The 20,705-nt window shown below is 49.0% G+C and overlaps 2 protein-coding genes across 2 annotated transcripts; both read right to left on the bottom strand.

Moving 5' to 3' along the window:
- Positions 1-990: 990 nt before the first annotated feature.
- ASTL (astacin like metalloendopeptidase) lies at positions 991-15,205 on the bottom strand (the record flags this gene model as incomplete). The annotated part of the gene is made up of 9 exons (XM_080931212.1): positions 991-1,427; positions 7,075-7,229; positions 7,442-7,523; positions 10,020-10,201; positions 10,961-11,078; positions 11,463-11,556; positions 12,851-12,912; positions 14,410-14,535; positions 15,151-15,205. 9 exons carry the CDS (start codon positions 15,203-15,205, stop codon positions 991-993), a joined length of 1,311 nt encoding a protein of 436 aa, XP_080787338.1.
- Positions 15,206-18,053: 2,848 nt separating this feature from the next.
- Positions 18,054-19,572, bottom strand: DUSP2 (dual specificity phosphatase 2; the record flags this gene model as incomplete). The annotated part of the gene is made up of 4 exons (XM_080931558.1): positions 18,054-18,268; positions 18,381-18,600; positions 18,959-19,080; positions 19,173-19,572. 4 exons carry the CDS (start codon positions 19,570-19,572, stop codon positions 18,054-18,056), a joined length of 957 nt encoding a protein of 318 aa, XP_080787684.1.
- Between the last annotated feature and the right edge of the window lie 1,133 nt (positions 19,573-20,705).

Genomic DNA, 20,705 nt, shown 5'->3' with positions numbered 1-20,705 from the left:
TTCCTACTCTACCAATTTGAGCAAGTCTACCTGGGTCCAGAAGCCCAGCCCTCTAGAGAGTAGGGTGTGACTCCCTGGAAGCCCCCATGGGCACTTGAACAGAGTAACACATTGCATGAAGTAAACCCAACTTTATTTCTGCCCTTTCCCATATGGATGAAGCACCCTTCCTCAGTAATTCAAGGTTCTCGTTCCCCTCCCATCCCAAGCAGAGTTCCCCTGGCCTCCTAATAGGCTCCTGAAGAATAAAGGGCTCCTGGCCCTGACTCTAACACCTACACACTTTGTTCTTAGAAGAAAATTCATGGAAGATCAAGGAGTGTGGCATGGCTGAAGGACAACAAGTAGTGACATCTGCCCCTCAATGAGCACCTTGTGGGCAAAACGGTGATCAGATGTGAGACCAAGGTTCAAGGCTGCTGTCCAAGGTCTTGGCCTTGCCAAAGCCTCCACCATGAAGAGCTGGTTAAGAGCCACCTCTTGCTAGTTCAGCTTGGCAGGAGAACAAGGTGGGCTCTATGCCTCCTGGAGAGCAGGGATTAGTCCCAGGGCTTCAGAACATCTTTAGAGCCAGGCATCATGGACAGCAGAACGTTCAAGGTCCGAGCTACCGAGTTTCCTACTGAAGCCCAAAGCAGCACTTGAGTCCATGCTGGGAGCTAGTACTCAGTTGTAGAATTTCCAGAGGCCTTCGAAGTTGAAACCTTGCTCTTGATGGCCACTCCCAGGATCCTGTCTGCATGCCAAGCATCTTCCATCTTCCAAGGCTAGGGCTCAAGCCAAGAAAAACCTCCTGGAACTCTATCCCTAGGACCTCTGCAGAAAAGGGAGTGTTGTGGAGAAGAGACCAACGGAGTGATCTGGGCCTTCAAGAGTAGTCAGTGCAGGGGACAGAAGACAGGGGTGATGCCCAGAGGGGCCAGGGACTAGGTGACCTAGCTACTCTGGGCAGAATACATCCTCTCCACTAGGGGACGGAAGTCTGCAAGCTCAGTCTCTGGGCACCTCTCTAATGTGACTTTCAGGTGCACAGCCTCTTGAAGGTAGAGCTAGCCTCTCGAAGGCATCTTGGATAGGTGCTGGCTTGCCTCTGGCTTCTGGAAATGGAACAGGTGGTACAGTGGGTGCCTGGGCTGGCTGGAACTGCTCTAGAGAAGTTCTGTCTGCACCTGCTCCAGGGCCCGATTTTGAAGCAGCAGCTAGCATCTGAGGTGATCTTGGCAAGGCTCCCACACTGAATGTGCTCTGAGCAGGATGCTCCCATTCTTGCTGGCTGTCTACAAGCCCGGCAATAAAACCCTGGCCTCCAGTCCTGGAGTTACTGGGGGCAGAGCTTCCAGATTCTTCTGACAGTGCCTCTAGAAGTCTTTGTAGATGTGATATAGAGGCAGGAGTAAGGTTTCTCCCATCACTGGTGGCCTCGAACCCTAGAGCAGGAGAGAACAGAAGTTGGGTCCCAGAACTGCAAGAGAAAGTATGTATCATGGCTACAAGAATTAATGTTGGCCCTTGGCTTTGCTTAAGGGGCTATGGAGCCAGAATCACAGAAGTCTCCAATAGCCCACGAGGTCTTGGCTAAGACACAAACTATTACATTCCTACTCTATACCAGTACAACAGTTGAGTGTGACAGTTATACTATATCTCTGTACTTGAGAGGTTGAAGCTAGAGAATTGTGAGTTTGTGATCAGCCTAGGTTGGCAGAGAGACCATGTCCTGAAGACAAATAGAAACAGCCAGGACAACGAAGATGTGTTGTTCCTTCATTTGGACCCTTGGGTCACCAGAGAAAGATCCCGCTGGCTTTCCTACCCTAGCAACCCAGTTAGCCCACAAAGCCTTCTCCTACCACTGTCTTCAACCACCTGGCACACACCTCCCACCCATACATCTCGAGGAACCATTTCTGTTCAAGCCGAGAGAGGACAACAGAAGGTCCCGAGTGCTCTCTGTTCTGTGCACTACCAGGAGGGGAAGAACGTTTTTGCTTTGCTCTGTCTTTGCTGCCACATGCAGGCCTTGACTGGCACTACTTTGTACGACCCACTGCTGCCCTGTGGTCTCATCATCCCTGCTCACATACCTTGATCAGTGTTAGGTAACCCATCTGTGCTGTCTCCTTTAACCAGTGGCCCTCCTCCTGCCTGTTTCTGCTGGTCTCGCAGCCATGCCCTGCCCCCTCTGAACTACATCAGCACCAGAAACCACAGGAGTTGAAACCTCCATTTCTAGCAGCTCATCTTCAGGCATCGGTGTCTCTACCCTCTACCAGTTTGTTATCCACCTCAGCTGCCATCATCCCTCCACATGGACCACATTACCAACCACCTTCTGTCCCAAGTCCCTGCCACACCCCAGTCTCCAGCACCATCCTATGTCCTCCCATCTCTACCAAGTTCAGGTACTTTGTAGGCCACGCCCCTCCCACTGCTCTGTCAGCGGCTTCCCCTCACTGTGTGGAGCAGTGGCCACAGTGATCTCCAGGTCTGCACGTGGACCCAGGTCCACTTCTGCCGTCTTCCTTCCCCTCCCCTCCTGCCTTTCCAACTGGCCTTCCTTTCTCCTCCAGTACCTGTCCCTTTCTCCACGGTGTCATCTCAGCACCCAAACTTGCCAGTCTGTCCACTACTGTGGCAGCCCTCCCTTGGACCAGTTCCTCCTCCTAAACAGAGTTCTCTGTTCTCCGTGATCAGAGAACCAATGATCTCACATCTCATTCTCTAGTCTTAAAAAACTATGCAATATTTGATTAACCAAAAGTGTATATATACACATACACATATAGATATACATATATATACACATATACACACACACATATATACATATATACACACATATATACATATATATACATACATACACACACACACATACATATCAGGGAAAGTGATATTAGGAATGATTCTTTAGCCAGGTGTGGTGGCACATGCCTCTAATTTCAGCACTGGAAAAGGTGGGCCAATCTCCAAGTTAAAGGCCAGTTTAGTCTCTATGTTGAGTTCTAGGACAGCCACCTCTACCTAGTGAGACCCTGTCTCAGAATAAAAGGGAAGGGGGTTGCTGTTCAAAAAACATTATCTAGAAAGCAAAACAAAAAAAAAAAATCACACAGAATGTGAGGAAATATTTCCAAATGACATAGAAAAGAGATACCGTTAAGAATATTTAAAACTTAGAGCTCAGAGCAAGAAAAACCCAATACAATGGAGAACGAGGCAAAAAAAGCTGTGTAGACACCAAGAAGGTATACAGAGGATGTGCCATCTCAAAGAGACTGGGTGTGGTTAGACATCTAGATACTTCTATTCCCACTGGGGATGCTCATAATCAAAAGCATAGACTATAAACCTCAGTAATTATGCGGAAAAGTTGGTAGCCACCTACATAGGTGATGAAGTTTTTAAGTGGATCAACTGCTTTGGAAGACAAGCCAAATACAGAGTTACCATGGGGCCCAGAAATTTTATACTTGGGACGAATACCGACATAGTATATTCATAATGGTCCCAAAGCAGAAATGACTCAAATGTTCATCAAGTGGTGACGAAATGTGAATGTCATTCAGCAGAAAAGGAACGAAGTGCTTACAGGTACACATCTATTCATAGATAAATAGCAAAGGTCATGTGGAGGGCAGTAAGCCAGACACAAAAGGCACGTGGCTCCATTTATATAAAACATCTAGACGAGGTAAATCCATAGAGGCAGAAGGTAGATTACTGATTATCTAGGACTGGTAGGGAAAGGGGGTGGGACTCAGGTATAGATGACCTAGAAATAAAATCTGGGTCACAGGCGCACAAAGCAGCTTCACTGGGTGTCACACCGTGTTCCAGAAGGGTGGTGGTCATTTATGGTCCACCCGGTGGGCTACAAACATCCTTCGCCTTGTACCCAAAATGAGTATTTGATATATCACTGAGATAGTAGACTCCTGCTAACTTAGGGAGAGTGTGTGGTGTTGTGATTGATTTTTATTTGATTTCATTTTCATGCATTTTTCCATTTGTAGTTTGACTTTCTATTTATAGCACTTTCATAATATACTAGTTCTGCTCAGAAGTATCTCTATTACTTGGATTTTAGATTTACTTGTGGTGTCTCTTAACAGCACTTAATATAATGACTGTAGGATTTATTAATCTTTCTAGTTGTTAGGGTTATTTGTGAAGAAATTCTTCCCCATCCCAATGTTTTAAGGCAATCTCACTAAACTTTAAAGAAAGTTTCTTGTTAAACTTTTTACAGTTTCTCCATCCACACAAGTCTTTTATGCAGTATGGAATGTAGGTGCCTAGATAGCTAGTTGTCTCAGAACCATCTAGAGAAGTGCCCCTCACCCTTCCTAATGCTGCTACCCTTTAATACAATTCCTCATGTGGTGATTTCCAACCATAAATTATTTTCACTGCTACTTTGTAACTAATCTTGCTACTTTCATAAATTATAATGTAAATATCTGATATGTGATTCCTGTAAAAGGTTGTTCAATGCCCAAAGGGGTGGAAACCCACAGGTTGAGAACCACTAAGCTACCCTTTCCTTCAAAAAGAAAGAAAAAAAGAAAGAAAGAAAGAAAGAAAGAGAAAAAGAAAAATCAAGCCTCTGCCCCCAGATTTTACATTTGATTTTTTTTTTTTTTTTTTTTTGAGACAGTGTCTCATTACGTAGCTCTGGCTGTCCTGGAACTCACTCTGTAGACCAGACTTGTCTCCAGCTTACAGAGATCCACCTGCCTCTGCCTCTCCAGTGCTGGACAATTAGAGCAGTGTACCACTGTGCCCGCGAGGTTTTCATTTGACTAGAATCAGAATTTTCCACTCTATTCCCACAGGCACTTCTGTATCTCTGCACCCGGCCCCTGCACTTAAGTAAAGCCCAATATTCAGAATGTAGACAGGTTTTTATATACTTTTATACTTTATATATACACATCCACACATATGTGTATATATGCATATATATATATATATATATATATATATATATATATATATTAAACTCATAACTGGCTAGGGCAGTCTTTCTACACCCCCTATTGTGTTGCAGCAAATTTTGAAGACAGGATCACTATGATGTAGCCTAGGCTAACCTTGAATTAATTAATGTAGCCTAGGTTAGCCTTGAATTAATATGCCTTTGCCTTGGATCACAGGTCTGTGCTGCCACCCCAGGTCCCACCATTGCTTTATATCAGGAATGTCTTGGTTGCCGTCTTTTGTCTTGCATAAGTTACTCTGCCAATCTTAATCAAATTTGGGAGGATTTTTAGTGTGCGTTTTAAGATTTTGCTTTTAAATATATGCAGGGGTGTGTGTGCAGGTGAGTGCAGATGCCTGCTGGAGGCCCTGAGGCAGGAGTCACAGGTAGTAGTGAACTTCCTAACATGGGAGCTGGGAGCCAGATTCAGTAATGCTTGCCCTTAACCACTGAGCCATCTTCCCAGGCTCTTGAGTGCGAATTCATTGGCTCTAACCAAACTAGGAAGTTTTAAGATTTTAAACACTGCCTTCCTCTCTGTAACTAGAACACACACTTAAGTGTTTCTGATACAGGTTGTCACTATGCTGGCCAGGTGGGCCTCTTGTGACTGGCCCTCCCCCTCACGCCCAAGTGCTAGGATCACAGCTGCAACACACTTGGCAAGTTTTTACATAGTTCCTGTCTCTTGGTTTTTGTGCTCTCATTTTAAAGTTATTTTTGAAGGTTTACAGAAATATAATTCTTATAAGTATACAGATATTTTAAAATTATCCTAGTCTTAATTTGCTCATTGACTTTGCCTGTTTCAGAATCATAATCTATGATTAGTCACAGTTGCTCCTTTTGGCTTTTGTTGGTTTTTTGAGGCAGGGTTTCTCTGTGTACGAATGGCTGTCCTGGTACTCACTTTGTAGACCAGGCTGACCTCAAACTCAGATCCATCTGCGCCTGCCTCCCAAGAGCTGGGATTAAAGGCATATGTCACCACCACAGGGCAGATTTTTGCTTCCTTTCTAAACACCAGAACTTTGTGTCTTTTCTTGCCTTACAATGGCAATATCTAAGTGTCGCAGGAAATTAGATCACACTGTGAACCCTGAGACTGTCATTTGCTGAAAAAAAAAAATCTGCTTCTAGTTGGAGTATGTCTCACCCTTAGCACACACCCTTGATTCCTCTGGTGAGAACACAAACAAGAACTTAAGTTTGTAGAAAGAAGCATCCGTGATTGAAAATGGTATCTAATTGAGTGGCAGACAAAGTGACAAATCAGAGACAGATGTGACAGAATAGGATATGGCTTTCATGAGAAAAAAGAAAGGGAAGCCACTTCGAAAAGAGAAGTGCACACATGGAGAAAGAGGGAGAGTTGGAGGAGGCAGGAGGCAGGTTTACTGGGAGAGTATTTTACAGAAACAGGTTGAAGAGAGAACAAGGTAGACATAGGTTCAAGCCAGAGAAAAAGAAAGATTCTGAAGACTAGAACATATTGCGAAGGTTAATATGAGGCCAAACAGAGCAATTTAGTTCAGAGGCCAAGAGAGGAGCCAGATTGAATCAGTCAGCTTGGAGGGGAGTTCAAGCAGAACAGCTGAGTTGAACCAGCCAACTGAAGTTCAGAAAGAATTAGAAAGGGTGAACTTATTCAGCAGCAAGTCGCAGAGGCTGAAAACATTCTAGGCCTGGTTTAGATTGTTTTCAAGCTAGAAGCTTCCAGGACGAGGGACTAGGTTAGCAGACTAAGGCAGTAAGCTTTGAAGACACAATTACATCAGGCAAATAAAAGGTACTTTTACAGCTGAGACCTCCATTTCAGCACTGAATAGGTGGATAATAGAGGGAAAACATTTTGGTCCTAATATTTAATATTTTTGTCATTAGATGTTATTTCTACTCTAAATTTTAGTAGATATCCATTATCTAGGTTACTTCTCTCTAAGGGATTTTAGTCTTTAGTGGGTATGAAGTCTTTTCAAATACGTTTCCAAATTCAATCGTGATGAGTCATTGTGACTCCTTGCCTCTTCAGCATCCCTTACATCTTCACCTTCACACCTCAGCACCATTCCCTAGATTAAGTTGCTTACCTCTCCTGTGGGAGTCAGGAACATTTGGGCTGCAGTTATACAGCCTGCAGACCCGGATGATATCCGAGGCACTCAGGTTCCATCGCTGGCCAATTTGAACACTGGAGGTCCAGAGTGGTATAATGGTGGGCTGCCCACGCCAGCTGAAGGCAAACCTGGAACCCAGGGGTGGGACCTGTGTTAGATCACAGTAGAGGGTCTAGCTAGGAGGTTAGTGCAAGGGTATGGGGAATGGGGGACAAGGGGGAGGGAGGGCCAAGGAGGGGCCAAGGAGGGGCCAAGAAGGAGGGAGCAGAGATGGAAGGGAAGGGAGGCAGGAGGTGGAAGGCATGGGGAAGGGGTGCACAGGGGAAGGGAGTGTGCTCACCTCCCATAATGCATCACTGATGAGTAGTCATAGGGAGCTAACATATTGCTATTCCGAGACTTGATGAAGTTGATTTCAAAGCCTTTAAAGCATAGACGCACACACGTTTGTAGATTTATAACAAAGACGGGCATCGAAGAGCAGGCAAGGGGAAGTGGGGTGACTGAGAATCTACAGCCTATGAGTAGAAGAGTCTGGCTCCCCTGGCTGAACCTCTACTTGACCCTGGAATAATCCAGACCTGTACCAGGGGTACCTCATGGCCATGCAACCATAACCTCCTATAAGCTCGCTCCAGCTCTTCCTCCTTCCCAACTCACTTCTCAGGACACTAATCTGTGCAGACCTGCAGCATCTACAAAGCTATAGCTGCTGTGCCTTAGACACCGGTTCACTGCCTACTCTACTCCTTGAGCCAGCTCCAAAGATGAGCTGCTCTCTCCATCTACGGTTCTAGTGCCTGGCCCCTTGGTACCCAGACCATCTTCATCTTCCTGTCTTAATACCACAAAGCTATAGATCTGGATCCCAGCAGTCCAGTCATCTTGATTGCCCAGAATGCCCACTTTCCCCTCTAGGCCAGTGAGAGAGAGAAGGCTGCTATTCCTTACATCTTTGTTGCCCATCCCCTCCCCAAACCAAACCCAGAAGTTTATACCCACATTATTCTTCCCCCAAGTCGTCAGCAGCCTCTTTAATCAGAGCCCTACAGAATACCATTTTTCTCTTCAAAGACCCTTTATTATTAAATGTAACTTTGGATAGGAAATATATTCCCCCTAACTCAAAAACCAAGTTATTTAGCTGGACATAGTACTTCACACAAATTTAATCTTAGCACTTGGGAAATAGAGGCAGGAGGATCTCTGAGTTCAAGGCCAGCTTGGTCTGTATAGTGAGATCCAGGACATCTACTGCTACATAGTGAGACCTTGTCTCAAAGCAAAATAAAACCCATACACCAAATATCTAATGTGCACAATACCCTGAGCTCAGTCCCCATACCATGGAAATAAAATTTATATTAAAGAATATACACAAATATTAAAGATAGTGAGTCTCCTACATCACCTGCTCCTCTGAATTTCTACCTCTCAATCCTTACAGAATTGTGATTAGGTTTCTGCAGAATTTATGCATATTAGTGCCAACAGATCTCACTTTTCATATTTTCCCCATTAGGATAGCGGAGCTTTTTTGTTGGCACCAGGATTGAAACCCAGTTACAAACCAGACAAGTGCTGTACCTCTTTGCTTCATCCCTAGCCCTAGCTGGGTAGTGTTTTTGAGCCAATTTGATTGTTAGAAAACACCAATTAACTCAAGAGCTGTTCAACTCTTATTTATGCTTTTACCTTAATTAATTCTCCCCTTTAACTTAAATGGACATGTTTAATTTATTCGTTCTCTTTGCTTTTATGGGTATTAAGTATTGACAACCTCCACACTTCTCCTGAACCTACCCCTATCCAGAGGTCATTGGTTTTAAAATAGTGTTTTATGATTATCAAAGACAGAGTCTACGTATCCTAGGCTTCACACTCAGAATCCTGAGACTAAATGGTTTTCCTTTCTTTTCTTTTGAAAACCCCTGTAATCCCTGTAACCCCCAGAACTAAGATGACTCGACTCTTTGCTTCCAGGCAAGAGCAGTTTGGGGGTTGGTTGGTTGGTCATTGGCTTCTACCCTGTCATGATCAGGAAGTTCGCACTTGTTTTGTCAAATCTAGTTTCTCACAGCCTGTCATCGAATGAGTGCTTCTTACAAGCACCCAGGAGCACTTGACAAGATCATGGTCACCCCAGCCCTACCGAGCCAATCCCCATGCTTTCGTCAGATGCTGCCTAGTACTTCAACGCACTGTCTCCAGGGTAAGTTTCACACTTTTTATCTGGCCAACCCCAGAGCATCGGAAGAGGCTCCTCAGAAGTTCCCACTGGCAGGAAGCCTCCAACTCCTCTGCACCCCAAACACTGTGGACCCTGTCCCCTCACAAGCACCCCTCCTACCCAAAGCAGTTGTCATTCTTACCACTGAGTTCCGGTACAGGCTTACATTGCAGTCTGATCCATGCACCATGCCCAGAGCACACGCTTCCCCCGTTAGCATCAGGACTCCTGTCAGCCACTTTCAAGGTATTCTCTGAGCCACATGTCCACTGATGCACCTTGGCCTTTCAGCATTATCCCTTCCCTGACCCATGCATCTGAGCTGTCCCATGTTCCCAACTGACACACAACCCCTGCTCCAATTGCTTCTGCAATGTGGGTGAACAGCTTAGTCAGAGAGCCAAGAGTCAACCTCACATTCAGACGACTGACAAGGGCATAGAAAAGTGAGGACACAAAGCAAATGGTTGATGTCCTTTCTTAGATGCAACTATGAAGACCCAGAGCAATAGCCACAGAGGACAGTCTCAAATACCAGAGGGGCATGAGTCCCACTTGCCTCGTGAGAAAGGGACAGACAGAGTGGGGGATGAACTCTTCCAGGGGAGGTAAGCAACTCAACCCCAGCCCTGGCCTGAGGCCTGCATCCCTCAGGGTCCTCTAGGCCCAGCCTAACCAGCTGACTTACCGGGGAGGATCTCATTCCAGTTCACTCGGATGTAGCGGTCCCGATCTGCCCGTGAATGTTCATGCCAGAAGCCAAGCACGTGCATGAGCTCATGTAGGACGATGCCCCGGCCCTTCTGGAGACAAGTGGGTGCCAGGGACACCACCTGCATCCCTCCACTGCGTCCCACACCAGAGAAGCACCTGTAAGACCATGAGAGTGAGCTGGTGTGGCGGTAAGCTAGCTGGCCATCAGCCTAGAAGTCAGCAGGACAGACACTACTTGTGTTCTAGGAGCTGGGATAAAGCAGTACAGACAGCCCATTCCCATCCCAGACTCTAGTCCCAGACTTTGTCCCAGCTCCCAGGTCCCTTGACTGCTTGGCCTGTGAAGAAGCCTCAGCAGTACCTGAGCAATTGAAGTGGGTCATTACATGAGCAGACTTATGTCATAAACCTGGGTCACAGCTTTTGTCCATACCATGTCAGACCCCAGTGAAAATAGGATATAGGTATTACCACTACCCCTATACCTCAGAAAGAAGGCAGAAGAGGTTAAATTAAGGGACTTGTCTAGTTTCTAGTGGCATGTGAGTGGCAGAACCAGGACCCAACATTTGCTCAGATTCATACCACAAGACCTTCAGAGGTGAGGGCTTGGTAGAGGAGGGTCCTGTGCCCAATGGCCATCCCTTACCTTTGACCCAGAAGGTCCAGATCATTTATTCAGGGTAGGCTGAGGTTAAACCCAACAAACAGGCCCAGAAATAGGCTTAGATTTGTTCACACTAAGGGATAAACAGAGTGAACACACACACACACACACACACACACACACATACACACACACACACATATACACACACACACATATACACACACACACATACACACATATACACATACACACATATACACACACATACACACACACAACCACCCCCATCCACTAGGAACACTTACCCTGCCATAGGAAAGATGGCAACAAAATCTCTCTGGCCACGGTAGGCAACAAACCGGATACATGTGAAACGTTCAAACTCAGCAAAGGCCTCCATAATGACCTGGCGGCTGGGTTCATCTGGGAAAGACACACTATGGCTGACCCCCTGCAGAAGTTCCATAGCTCTTGAGAACTTTTGAAGTCCACATGGGGGCTGAGACCAGGACATTAAGCTCACCTTCCAACACAGTGTTCAGAGAAGACAATGTTGAAGACACAGCCTAAGCTGCAGAAAGACTCTAGCTGTGTGGCTATGTGACTCAGAGGGGACTAGTTCCCTCAGCTCCTCCAGGGTTTTAATCCCCTCTCTGCCACAGCTCAGGATGCCCTAGGGACAGGCGCTCTGCGAAGTACTATGGGTGTAAGAGAAGGGCTGTGGTTCTGTAGAAGATGCTGCCCAGATGCTGCAGAAGTCCTGATGCATAGAGAAGGAGGGCGGGAAGGCCCACAGATCTCACTTACCATACTTGCTGGAAAGCAGGATGGGAATCTCCACAATACCACCAATGCCCTTGGGCCATTTATTATTGGTCACTGACAGCAATCGGAGGGGGCTCTGAGGAGAGAGGGCAGCTCAGAGTTAGATGGAGGACACAGGCCACCTAAGCTTCCTAATTCTCCAGGGTACCTTTGAGTACCTGCTGGACTCAAAGGTGTGAGGGGCAGGACACAGAGGGCTTGGGTGCGAGGAAACCATTAGAAGGGAAATGAAAGTATGGGAAGTCGACAGGCCAGCTATAAGACTTAGATAACAGAGGTCACAACATGTTCTATCAAGTTAACAAGAAAAGCACCTAAGGTTGGAACCCCAGGATGCCTGGCTCAGGAGGACCCAGCCCTTTCCACGCACCTCCATGGAACAGGAACATGGCATAGCTTCCCTTAACATTGAGAAAAATGGGAAGGGTCCTACTCAGAGTGACAGCCTCACATAGCTTCTCTCCCATCTTCCAGTAACCAGAACTCTACAGTGTAGTTTTCATGGCTTCCAGAAGGCCCTGTCCCTTTAGCCGTCATCATTTGATGCTGCTCTACAGGTTTCAAGTGCCAGGGACAGGTATACACATCTTAAATGGATAACCCAAGCTCTCCTGCCTATGGGCTCCAGCACAGCTTCAGTAGCCACCAGTCAGGCACCTCTGAACAAGCAGGACAGCCTGGCTTTCCACTGCTCACCCACATATGCAGCAGCCCTCTGCCACCTATGAAGATACTAGCTCTCCTGAATAATATGTTCTCTCTGAAATAAGTCATTTCCACTCCTTTCAGCCTCCTCCCTTCCGACTCAGCCCTCCATCCCCAGACAAGATGGTCTCTCCATGTTACTCCTTGTTCTGGTTTCCCTAAGGGGGATCTTAACAGCCACCCAGGTCTCACACACATGCACAAGTCAATCTGGGCTCGTGTCTGTTTTTTGCTTTGTTTGTTGTTGTTTTGTTTTACTGGTTTTCAAAACGGGGTTTCTCTGTAGCCCTGGCTGTCCTGGAACTCATTATGTAGACCAGGAGGCCTCAAATTCAGAGATCTGCCTGACTCTGCCTCCCAAGAGCTGGGATCAAAGACCTGCACCACCATCACCAGACCTAGGTTTATTTATGTCTCTAGCTTTGTGCCTTCTAAGCACTCCCTCTGGGCGGAGTGTTAGAGTTTGAATCCCCTCTTCCAGGGAGTCCTCTTGGACAGACTAAGTTGTCTTTCGGCCATCACCATTTTATTCATAATGACCTTGGAAGTGGCACCTAACCAGTCATACAAGCCAAAAACACTCATGACACCTAGAAGAGGGTGTCATAGCCTTGGGCAGCTCTCATAGCCTTGAAGATGCTCACACCTCATATGTGCATACTCACTGGCCGGATGATGTCCCCTTCTACCAGGAAGCTGCTTTCTGGTGTCTCCTCGGAGATGAGCCCTGGGAGGGAAAGGAAGAAAGGATGTGTGTGAGCCTTGACTTCTAGACATAGGCTGGGCCGGACCTAGCAATGCCGGTGTCTATATCTTCCACTTTGGGACTAAACGTTCATGAGCACCAAGGCTGTGTGGCTTTCAGGAAGTGCAACAGCCCCTGCCGAGTCCCAGCCTGCAGTTGTGTGGGAGGTTCTCAGCCTGCTTGCATCCTTCCTCTGGTTAAACATGGCAGTCCATGGCTCCCTCAGTGTGTGTGCTCTAATCCCAACTCCAGGCCTCCAGCTCCCAGGATGAAGCCACTTCTTCCCTCCAGGCTCACTCTAGCCCGAGCCACACTCCCCAAAACATGTCCTGGTCTCTCCTGCCTGACCTTGTCCCACTTACCACCTAATCCCTATTATCTGTGTTATATTCTGACCCTTAAGGTAGTTGGGAGCTGAAATTACAAGTCACAGCCACAGAATGGCATTGAGGATGAATACTCCTATCTTCCTCCTATCAGGAAGCCTTCTGCAGCTGACTGCTGGGAAGAGAAACCTCAGAAGGACCCATGAGACAGTGAAGAAAGCCACAGAAGGCTTAAGAGAAATGCAGGGGCACTATCTGATCCCATTATTAATCTCTGACTACAGATGGTGACACAGACTAAACCCACCCCCTGTGAGTCCTCTTAGGAGAAGTCACCTCAAGATCTGATCAAAGCTGCATCCTGAAATCCAAGAGGCCACTCTCCAGGATCTGGTACAGTTGTGTGGTCTTAGCCCTCAGAGCTGTCATCACTGCAGCTGCAGATCATGCTGCTCCCGAACAAGACATCAGCTAAGCAGGGACAGCTGTTAACTACTGTGAGCCCTCAAATGGTAAAGTCTTCTCTGTGACGTTGAGAGCGAGTCCCAGGGAAGACTCTTTCTGGCTTCCTCCAAAAGCCGTACAACTGACTGAGGATTGGTGCCCACGAAAGCTTCTAACCACCTCACAGAGAAAGGAAGGAGCAGTGGTCGCCACCTACCCTAAGGCAAGGTTACCGCTGTTCTGCCAACATTCCAGTCCATGATGGCTTCAATATCTGAATTCATTTTCGTTGCCACCAACTTCAGCCCAATGGGTCTGTGTTCCTCATGTCTAAGATCCCCAGACAGGGATGCCCTGAGCCCCAGACTTCTTCGTTCCTTAATAACCCACCCCACCAGGCTATAGGTCACACCTGCAGACTGTTCCTCACAGAGTGGCTGACATGCTCTCAAATATCTACTGATGATTTTGCTCAAGTCCTAGGCTGAGAGAACGCCAGTGTTCTCTTATCAGTTCATTTTAAAGAAATTTACAGTATCTCATATAAAATAATTAACCAGCGAAGGAATACAGAAAAACAGACTTAAGCATTTCCTCATGAAACTTGCATTACTTTGAAGTCCCTGCATATGTGGGGACATTTCCTCTCAATCTTTCCTACATGTCCACATGCAGTATGGCTTATTGGAGTATGGCTCAGTGTTCTCACCTTGGTTAATTGCAGGGATGTCCTTGTCCTGGGATACCCGGCTTCCCTCGGGAGTGAAGTTTTCTGGGACACTGGTGCTACAGACTCCTGAACATCTGGATGCTGAGGGTGCGCCTAGGCTCAGACCTGGCACAGGCAGAGAAGTGCAGACACATAGATGTCCCCAGGGCTCCATTGTGAGAGGAGCGCAGGACACAGGGAAGCTGAGGAATTTGGGCAGCAAAGCCCAGCCCCTTCCAGGAGAGGCCTCCCAGCATGCACCCCTGAAGCCTGCCTGGGCATCTTACCCAGTTATACCTAGTGACAAGGTCTAGAGGCCTTCTGTGAAGGCGGTCCCTTTAAAGGGACTAACACTTGGCTCAGAAAGGCTAGGACAGCCAATATGAGGCAGAAAAGAGGCACACTGGTGCCTTAAATCTTGAGGTGGCACCAGATTCAGGGCTAGCCCTAGACCCTTCTCTTGAACTTTTTTTAAACTAGGGCTCAGCCCGAGTGCCTGCTGCCCCAGCCAGGCTAGAACAGAACCTCTACCTTAAAACAAATAGCTACACAGTATGACACTCGGCAGTCTGCTGTTAGGCAGGCCCTCTCTGCCCCTATAAGTATCAGGAGGCCTCCTCGGTCTCCAGGTTTACCCCTGCAGCTTCATACTGGAGCTGTGGAACTCAGTTAAGATTATTTTAAGCCGCAGCCACAGCCTCTGGCCTCTTCCCAATGTCCCAAAACCTGGAGCCAGCTTACCTAGGAAAGAGAGCAGAGTTACCATCCAAGGCCATAGGCGTCCCATGCTACCCATGGTGGGTCCTCGGTGCCTTCTCAGCAAGCAATGCACAGAACTGTGGCAGGGAGGACCTCAGCTCAGGTGTTCTCCCACCCACCCCCTTTAGTAGGGGCTTCTCCAGCCCACACCTGCAGCCTTCCAACCACTTCCACCTGCAGTTCCTCCCAACGACCTTCACCTGAAGACCTGCCCATTTTACCTGAGGACACTACCCACCCCCCCAGGCGTGAGACTTCTGGGTCATAGTCCCACCCGTCTTGATTGAAGTGGGTAAAACGTGGACAGGGACACAAAGCAAACCCTTAGGATCGAGATACCCTTTAGCAGGACAGTTTCCTTGAGATTCCCCCTCCTGCCACCAGAGGTCAGAGAAGCATTGCAGCTTCATGTGGTTCAGGAGCTGGATTGAGATCCCAGCACTAAAAGGCGGCTTTCCCTTTTCCACTCCCTACCAAAGGGCTCAGACACAGAAAATCCGCTAAAAACTCAAGGCACCTCTGCCCATGTGGTCACTACACCTGTATATGCTTCTCCCTCTCCCTCCCTCCCTCCCTCCCTGCAAAGGAGTTTGAGTTTGAGTTCAATTTGGTCTACATATAATCCAGTTCCAGACAAGTCAAGGCCACATAGTAAGACTATCTTAAAATAAGAAAAGAAAAAAAAATAAATAAAGGAAGGCAGAAAGAAGGAAAGAAAGAAAGAAAGAAAGGAAGGAAGGAAGGAAGGAAGGAAGAAAGAAGAAGAAAGAAAAACAAAGGAAGGAAGGGAGGAAGGGAGAAAAAGAGGAAGGAAGTCAGACAGGCCATTTGCTACAAGGATGTTAGAAACAAAGGGGCAGGAGTGAGATGTAGTGGGACAGCCAGCAATGCTATATATAAGACGGTGATGAAGTGTTAATGACTCTGGGGCACACATATCCACCCTGAGCTGAGCATGACGTTCACAGGTAGGTCCCAATAGAAATTGATAGGGTTGTCCACCCCGTGCCCTGGTGCAGGTGGGCACCACTTCAATAAACAGACATGTGACAAACAGTGGTGGGGAAAGAAAAACTGAACAGTGCATGTGCTACGGTGTGAGACAAGACTGGAGAAGTGACTGCTGTGACGGGTGAGAGGCTGGAGGACAGGCTGTCACTGCCTGTTAGGTCGGCCAAATGCCGTGCAACAGCCTGGTGCTTCTGCAGATGCAGACTCAGCTCCCCAAACCTTCTGCCTGGCCTTGAAATCCTGCTGGCTCTGGACAACTATGGAAACCCAAGATGGAGAAAGGTTTACCTTCTGGCTTAGACCTCCTTAAAGGATCACCATGGTCCAGGAAGCCATGTTGGTGTTTGTAGTCCACGATGCTGCCCCAGGATGGATGAAGCCTGAGATCAGTGCAGACCCACACAGTCTGTATCTCTGACTGATGACTTGATGTCCTTGGGCTTTGCTGCCTTGGTGGGGGGGTATGCGTCTGGGGAGCATCTAGATGCCAGCAGCATTTGTAGCTACCTGAGGCCATGCTGTAGCACCTGCCCACTAACTGACTGTGCAGCTGCTGTGTGGGCCATGTGGCCCTGATATGGCCAACCCACTTGATGACTGTGGTTACCACTGAAGCAAGCTGTCTGAAACCATGTCAGTGTCTGTGGGTGTGGGAGAGCCATCCCCGCCTCTCACCGGCTCTTCCTCTGTGGATGGCTTCTGGTGTGAATGAAGGCTGAGAAAGACTCATCCTCCCTGTGGACCACCAAGAATTCAACCATGTTCCAGTGAATATATGGACAAAACCAAACAGACTTGCTTTTTCCTTTTTCTGGGGGTGAGGGTGGGGGGGTAGAATGACCCAGGGGAGGTGAGCACAGTCAGGGTGCTTGGTGTGAGATTTCCAATAATCAATTTAAATATATATATATATATATATATTTCCTGGAGACAGCTCAGAACAACCGTAGGATTGAGTGTTTTACCTCAGGGCAGAGAATGGGCATGAGAGGCAAGTTACAAACCCTTCATTCAGCTCCAGGGAGCCAGTGTCCTCCGATTTGAATACCCTCAACCAACACACACCTGCACACCACACACTGGGTAAATGTGGTTTCCAAGGAAGTGGGGTCTGATCTGAGTGGACACTGAGCTGCTGGGAGACAGACTAGTATCTGCCTTCCAAACCCCACCCAGTTCAACCACAAGCTTGAACCTGTATGGGAAAGAGTCCAGCCCTGGGCAGGAAAGACCACTCAGTTGTTCAGCCATCGAAGGCACGGACTTGAGACCAGACAATGTGGTGTTGCTTTTCTTTTTTTTTTTTAACAAAACACTTTTTATTGACACAACCTCAATGCTCCATATAAATATAAAGTGCTGTTTCCAACGCCCCCTCCCTGGCCCACAGGGCTAGGAGGAAGTCGGGGAGGGAGTGTTAAATGTCAGTTGAACATAAATAACTTTTCAGCACCAATTACAGCGTGATGCCCACACACTCACACACTAAAGTAAAATGTCGGTAATATGACACATACATCACTTCCCGGCTCCCCTGGGAGCACAAAGCTTAAGCTTTTGGGTCAAGGGCTGAACACCCCTAGACACGGTTTCTGCTTGTCACAGCTTGTTTTCTGAGCCCTTGGGTGACCAAGGGCTTTAATATAGTGGGACGGCAATACATGGGTTCAGAGTCCAATTAATTTCCGAAAGTTGAAGGAGGGAAAGCAAATAAAGGCCAGCCCTTATGCCCCCTCAGAAGAGCACCATATCAGAGAAGCGTCGTCCTGCATTTCCTAGCACCCCAGTTTGACGAGGTGAGGAAGTAGGAGGCAGCTTCCCCCTGGGGTCAGTGAAAGCCAGAGCTATGGGGTGGAGCCAGGCTGGGTCTTGCCTCAGTGGCACAACACCTGGGTCTCAAGCTGCAGCAGCTGCCCCATAAAACTGAAGTTGGGGGAGATGACTCCCCGGCGCTGCTTCACAAAGTCAAAGGCCTCGTCCAGCCGTACTCGGTGGCTCTGAATCAGGTATGCCAGGCAGATGGTGGCTGAGCGAGAGATGCCAGCTTGGCAGTGCACCAGCACCCGGCCCCCACTGTTCTTCACCGAGTCTGGAAAGAAATGGGGAAAGCAGAGAGTCAGACAGGAAGGGGGACAGAGGAATCAGGTGCCCGTATTGTCCTCATACAGTTCTCCCAGGCCCCTGGGCTGAGACTCCCTTACCAATGAAGCCGATAGCCTCCTGGAACCAAGCACTAATCTCCACCATCTGGTTGTCTTCTACCGGAATGCTCTTGTAACGGAAAAGACCCTCGAAGTGGTTGGGGCAGCTGGCTGAGACATTGAGAACCGCTGTGATACCGCAGGCCTGCAGCCCCTGAAGATCTGAGGAGTGGGTGCAGCTGCCCAAGTATAGGTAGGGCAAGATTTCCACAGGACCACCCTGGAAGAGGAAGGAAACGGTGGTGAGATCTCAGCCTTGGCCTGGAGGGGACACATCCTGGGCTGGCTAGAAACAAGAGGGACTCTCTAGGCCAGTCCTGGCCAAGGACAGAACTTGAAGTCTTGAGATCACAGTGGGACCTGTGTTCAGACACCGTGTGCCACATATGCCTTAAAGTCTGTATGAGGACATACAGGTTCACAACGTTTGCAGGTCACACATACGCTCCCCACACAGGGAAAATGTGTACTTGAACACACCCTTGGCTTTCCCCCCCACAGGCTTTCTCCAGAGACATCCCTCCAGAATGCACAATGAGGCTAGATAGGAAGACAAAGGATTCGAATGATCAACTCACCTGGTCATAGACGGGAATCCTCGGGTCAGAGCTGTTGTTTTCAGCTCCGGCAGGAGGCAGGGCCTGGGCAGGGGCTTCAGAGCACAGATCTGGACAGTATGCCTGGAAGCTTTCGAAACCGCCTGCGGGGGAGGAAAGCAAGAAAAAGTACGATTAGTCAAGAGGTCCAGCGCGGGGCGCAGGGCGCGGGACAGGGCGCGGGGCGCGGGCTCACCTCGCAAGAAACACACAGCCGTGGGTCCCGCGCGCATCTCGTGCTGCAATGCAGCTAGCAGCAGGTGAGCAGGGCCGTCGGGCCGGAGCTCTGCCACAGACGCGCTGCTTTCGTCCAGCACCACGGCGCGGGCCAGTTCCCCGCGACCCAGGCGCGCCCGGAGCGCGCGGTCCGGCAATAGACAGGCGAGGGCGGCGGCGGGGGTGCCACGCGCACGGCGCCGCAGCAGCGCGTTCCAGGGCACGGGTCGCGCGGCTCGCACATGGCTCCGGCAGAAGGCCAGGAACGGGCGGCAGTCTAGCAGCAGCGTGCGCTCGGCCTCCCGGGGCTCCCGCAGCAGCGCGCCCAGCGCCGCGCACTCTAGCTCGCACGCCGCCTCCAGCCCCATGGCGATCGGCATCACAAAGCCTCCTGCTTCCGGCGGTCCTCTCCCTTGGCTCAGGCGGCGCGCGGCGTCTGTGTGGCCGGAGCTGACGGCTCTGGGCGCTCTTCGTCGCGCCCGGGCTTAAGTACTCGAGGGCTGGCCCCTCGAGTCACCATACAAGGGTAGAGCAGGAAGGCGCCGGTGCCCGCCCCCGCGGCTTCACGTGGGGCTCTGGCTGGGCCACCCCCGGGCTCCCGGAGCGGACGGGGGTGGGTGGGGTGGGGCATTAGGGGGAGGGACACTCGGGGGAAGAAACTGGGAACCAGACCGTGTTGGCCTGGAGTCTAGAGGCCCCACCCACGTCTCCTCTGTGTATATGCCCAGCGCTCCCCACTCTTTGCCATGCCGCAGGCCGCTAAATACTTGGGAACTCAGCTTCTCAGCTGCATGGAGCCTTCAAGTTACACAGGTCTTAGGCTTCTTCACTTTTCTCATTTTTTCCCAGGGTTTTCATCTAGGAATTTCGATAGCAAAAGTGGACATATTACCTGTTGCTACCGATGATGATACACTATTAGGAAAGACACCAACCGTCTCACTTCAGAAAACTTAGGAAAATGTCTGACCCCTTCTCCCCATGTTTTACTGAAAGTTAGCCCAGCTGGAGTAGTCCCATGAAACCAAAGCCCTTGGAATGGGGGGTTTAGCAGGGAAGGGGAACAGGAGCCTGTGACGGAGTTTCTACTTATGGCTGGGACAGTTTCTTTCCCCAGGGGCCCAGGGAAACCCCCAAAAGTCTAAAAAGAATCATTTCCCATGTCACAGACCAGAGCTGAAGAGGAACTCTGCTGACACGATACTGGGCTCTCCCAGGGCCTAGCCAGGCCTGGCGGGAATTTCACTACTCACAGAACCTGTCCCCTTCTGACCCCTGTAGAGCTACAAACCTTTCTGGGACAGGCCCTGGTCCCACACCAAGCTGTAAGAATGAAAAAACTGGGTAACTCACACCCCACTCAAGTGCCAGCCCCCTCCTCCCGGATGTGGTGAGGCCCAGCTGCACGTGGGCCCCTGGGACACTCCTGGGTTGGGGGCAAGAAATGTCAGTAGGTGGCTGAACTCATATCCGAAGCAAGTGCAGTGGGGGACAGTGTTCAGAACCCAGTTTC

The sequence above is a fragment of the Micromys minutus genome (genome assembly GCF_963924665.1).
Source record: "Micromys minutus genome assembly, chromosome: 17".
NCBI classification, from domain to species: Eukaryota; Metazoa; Chordata; class Mammalia; order Rodentia; family Muridae; genus Micromys; species Micromys minutus.
The sequence above is the reverse complement of the archived record's forward strand: the minus strand, read 5'-3'. Positions and strand labels throughout refer to the sequence as shown.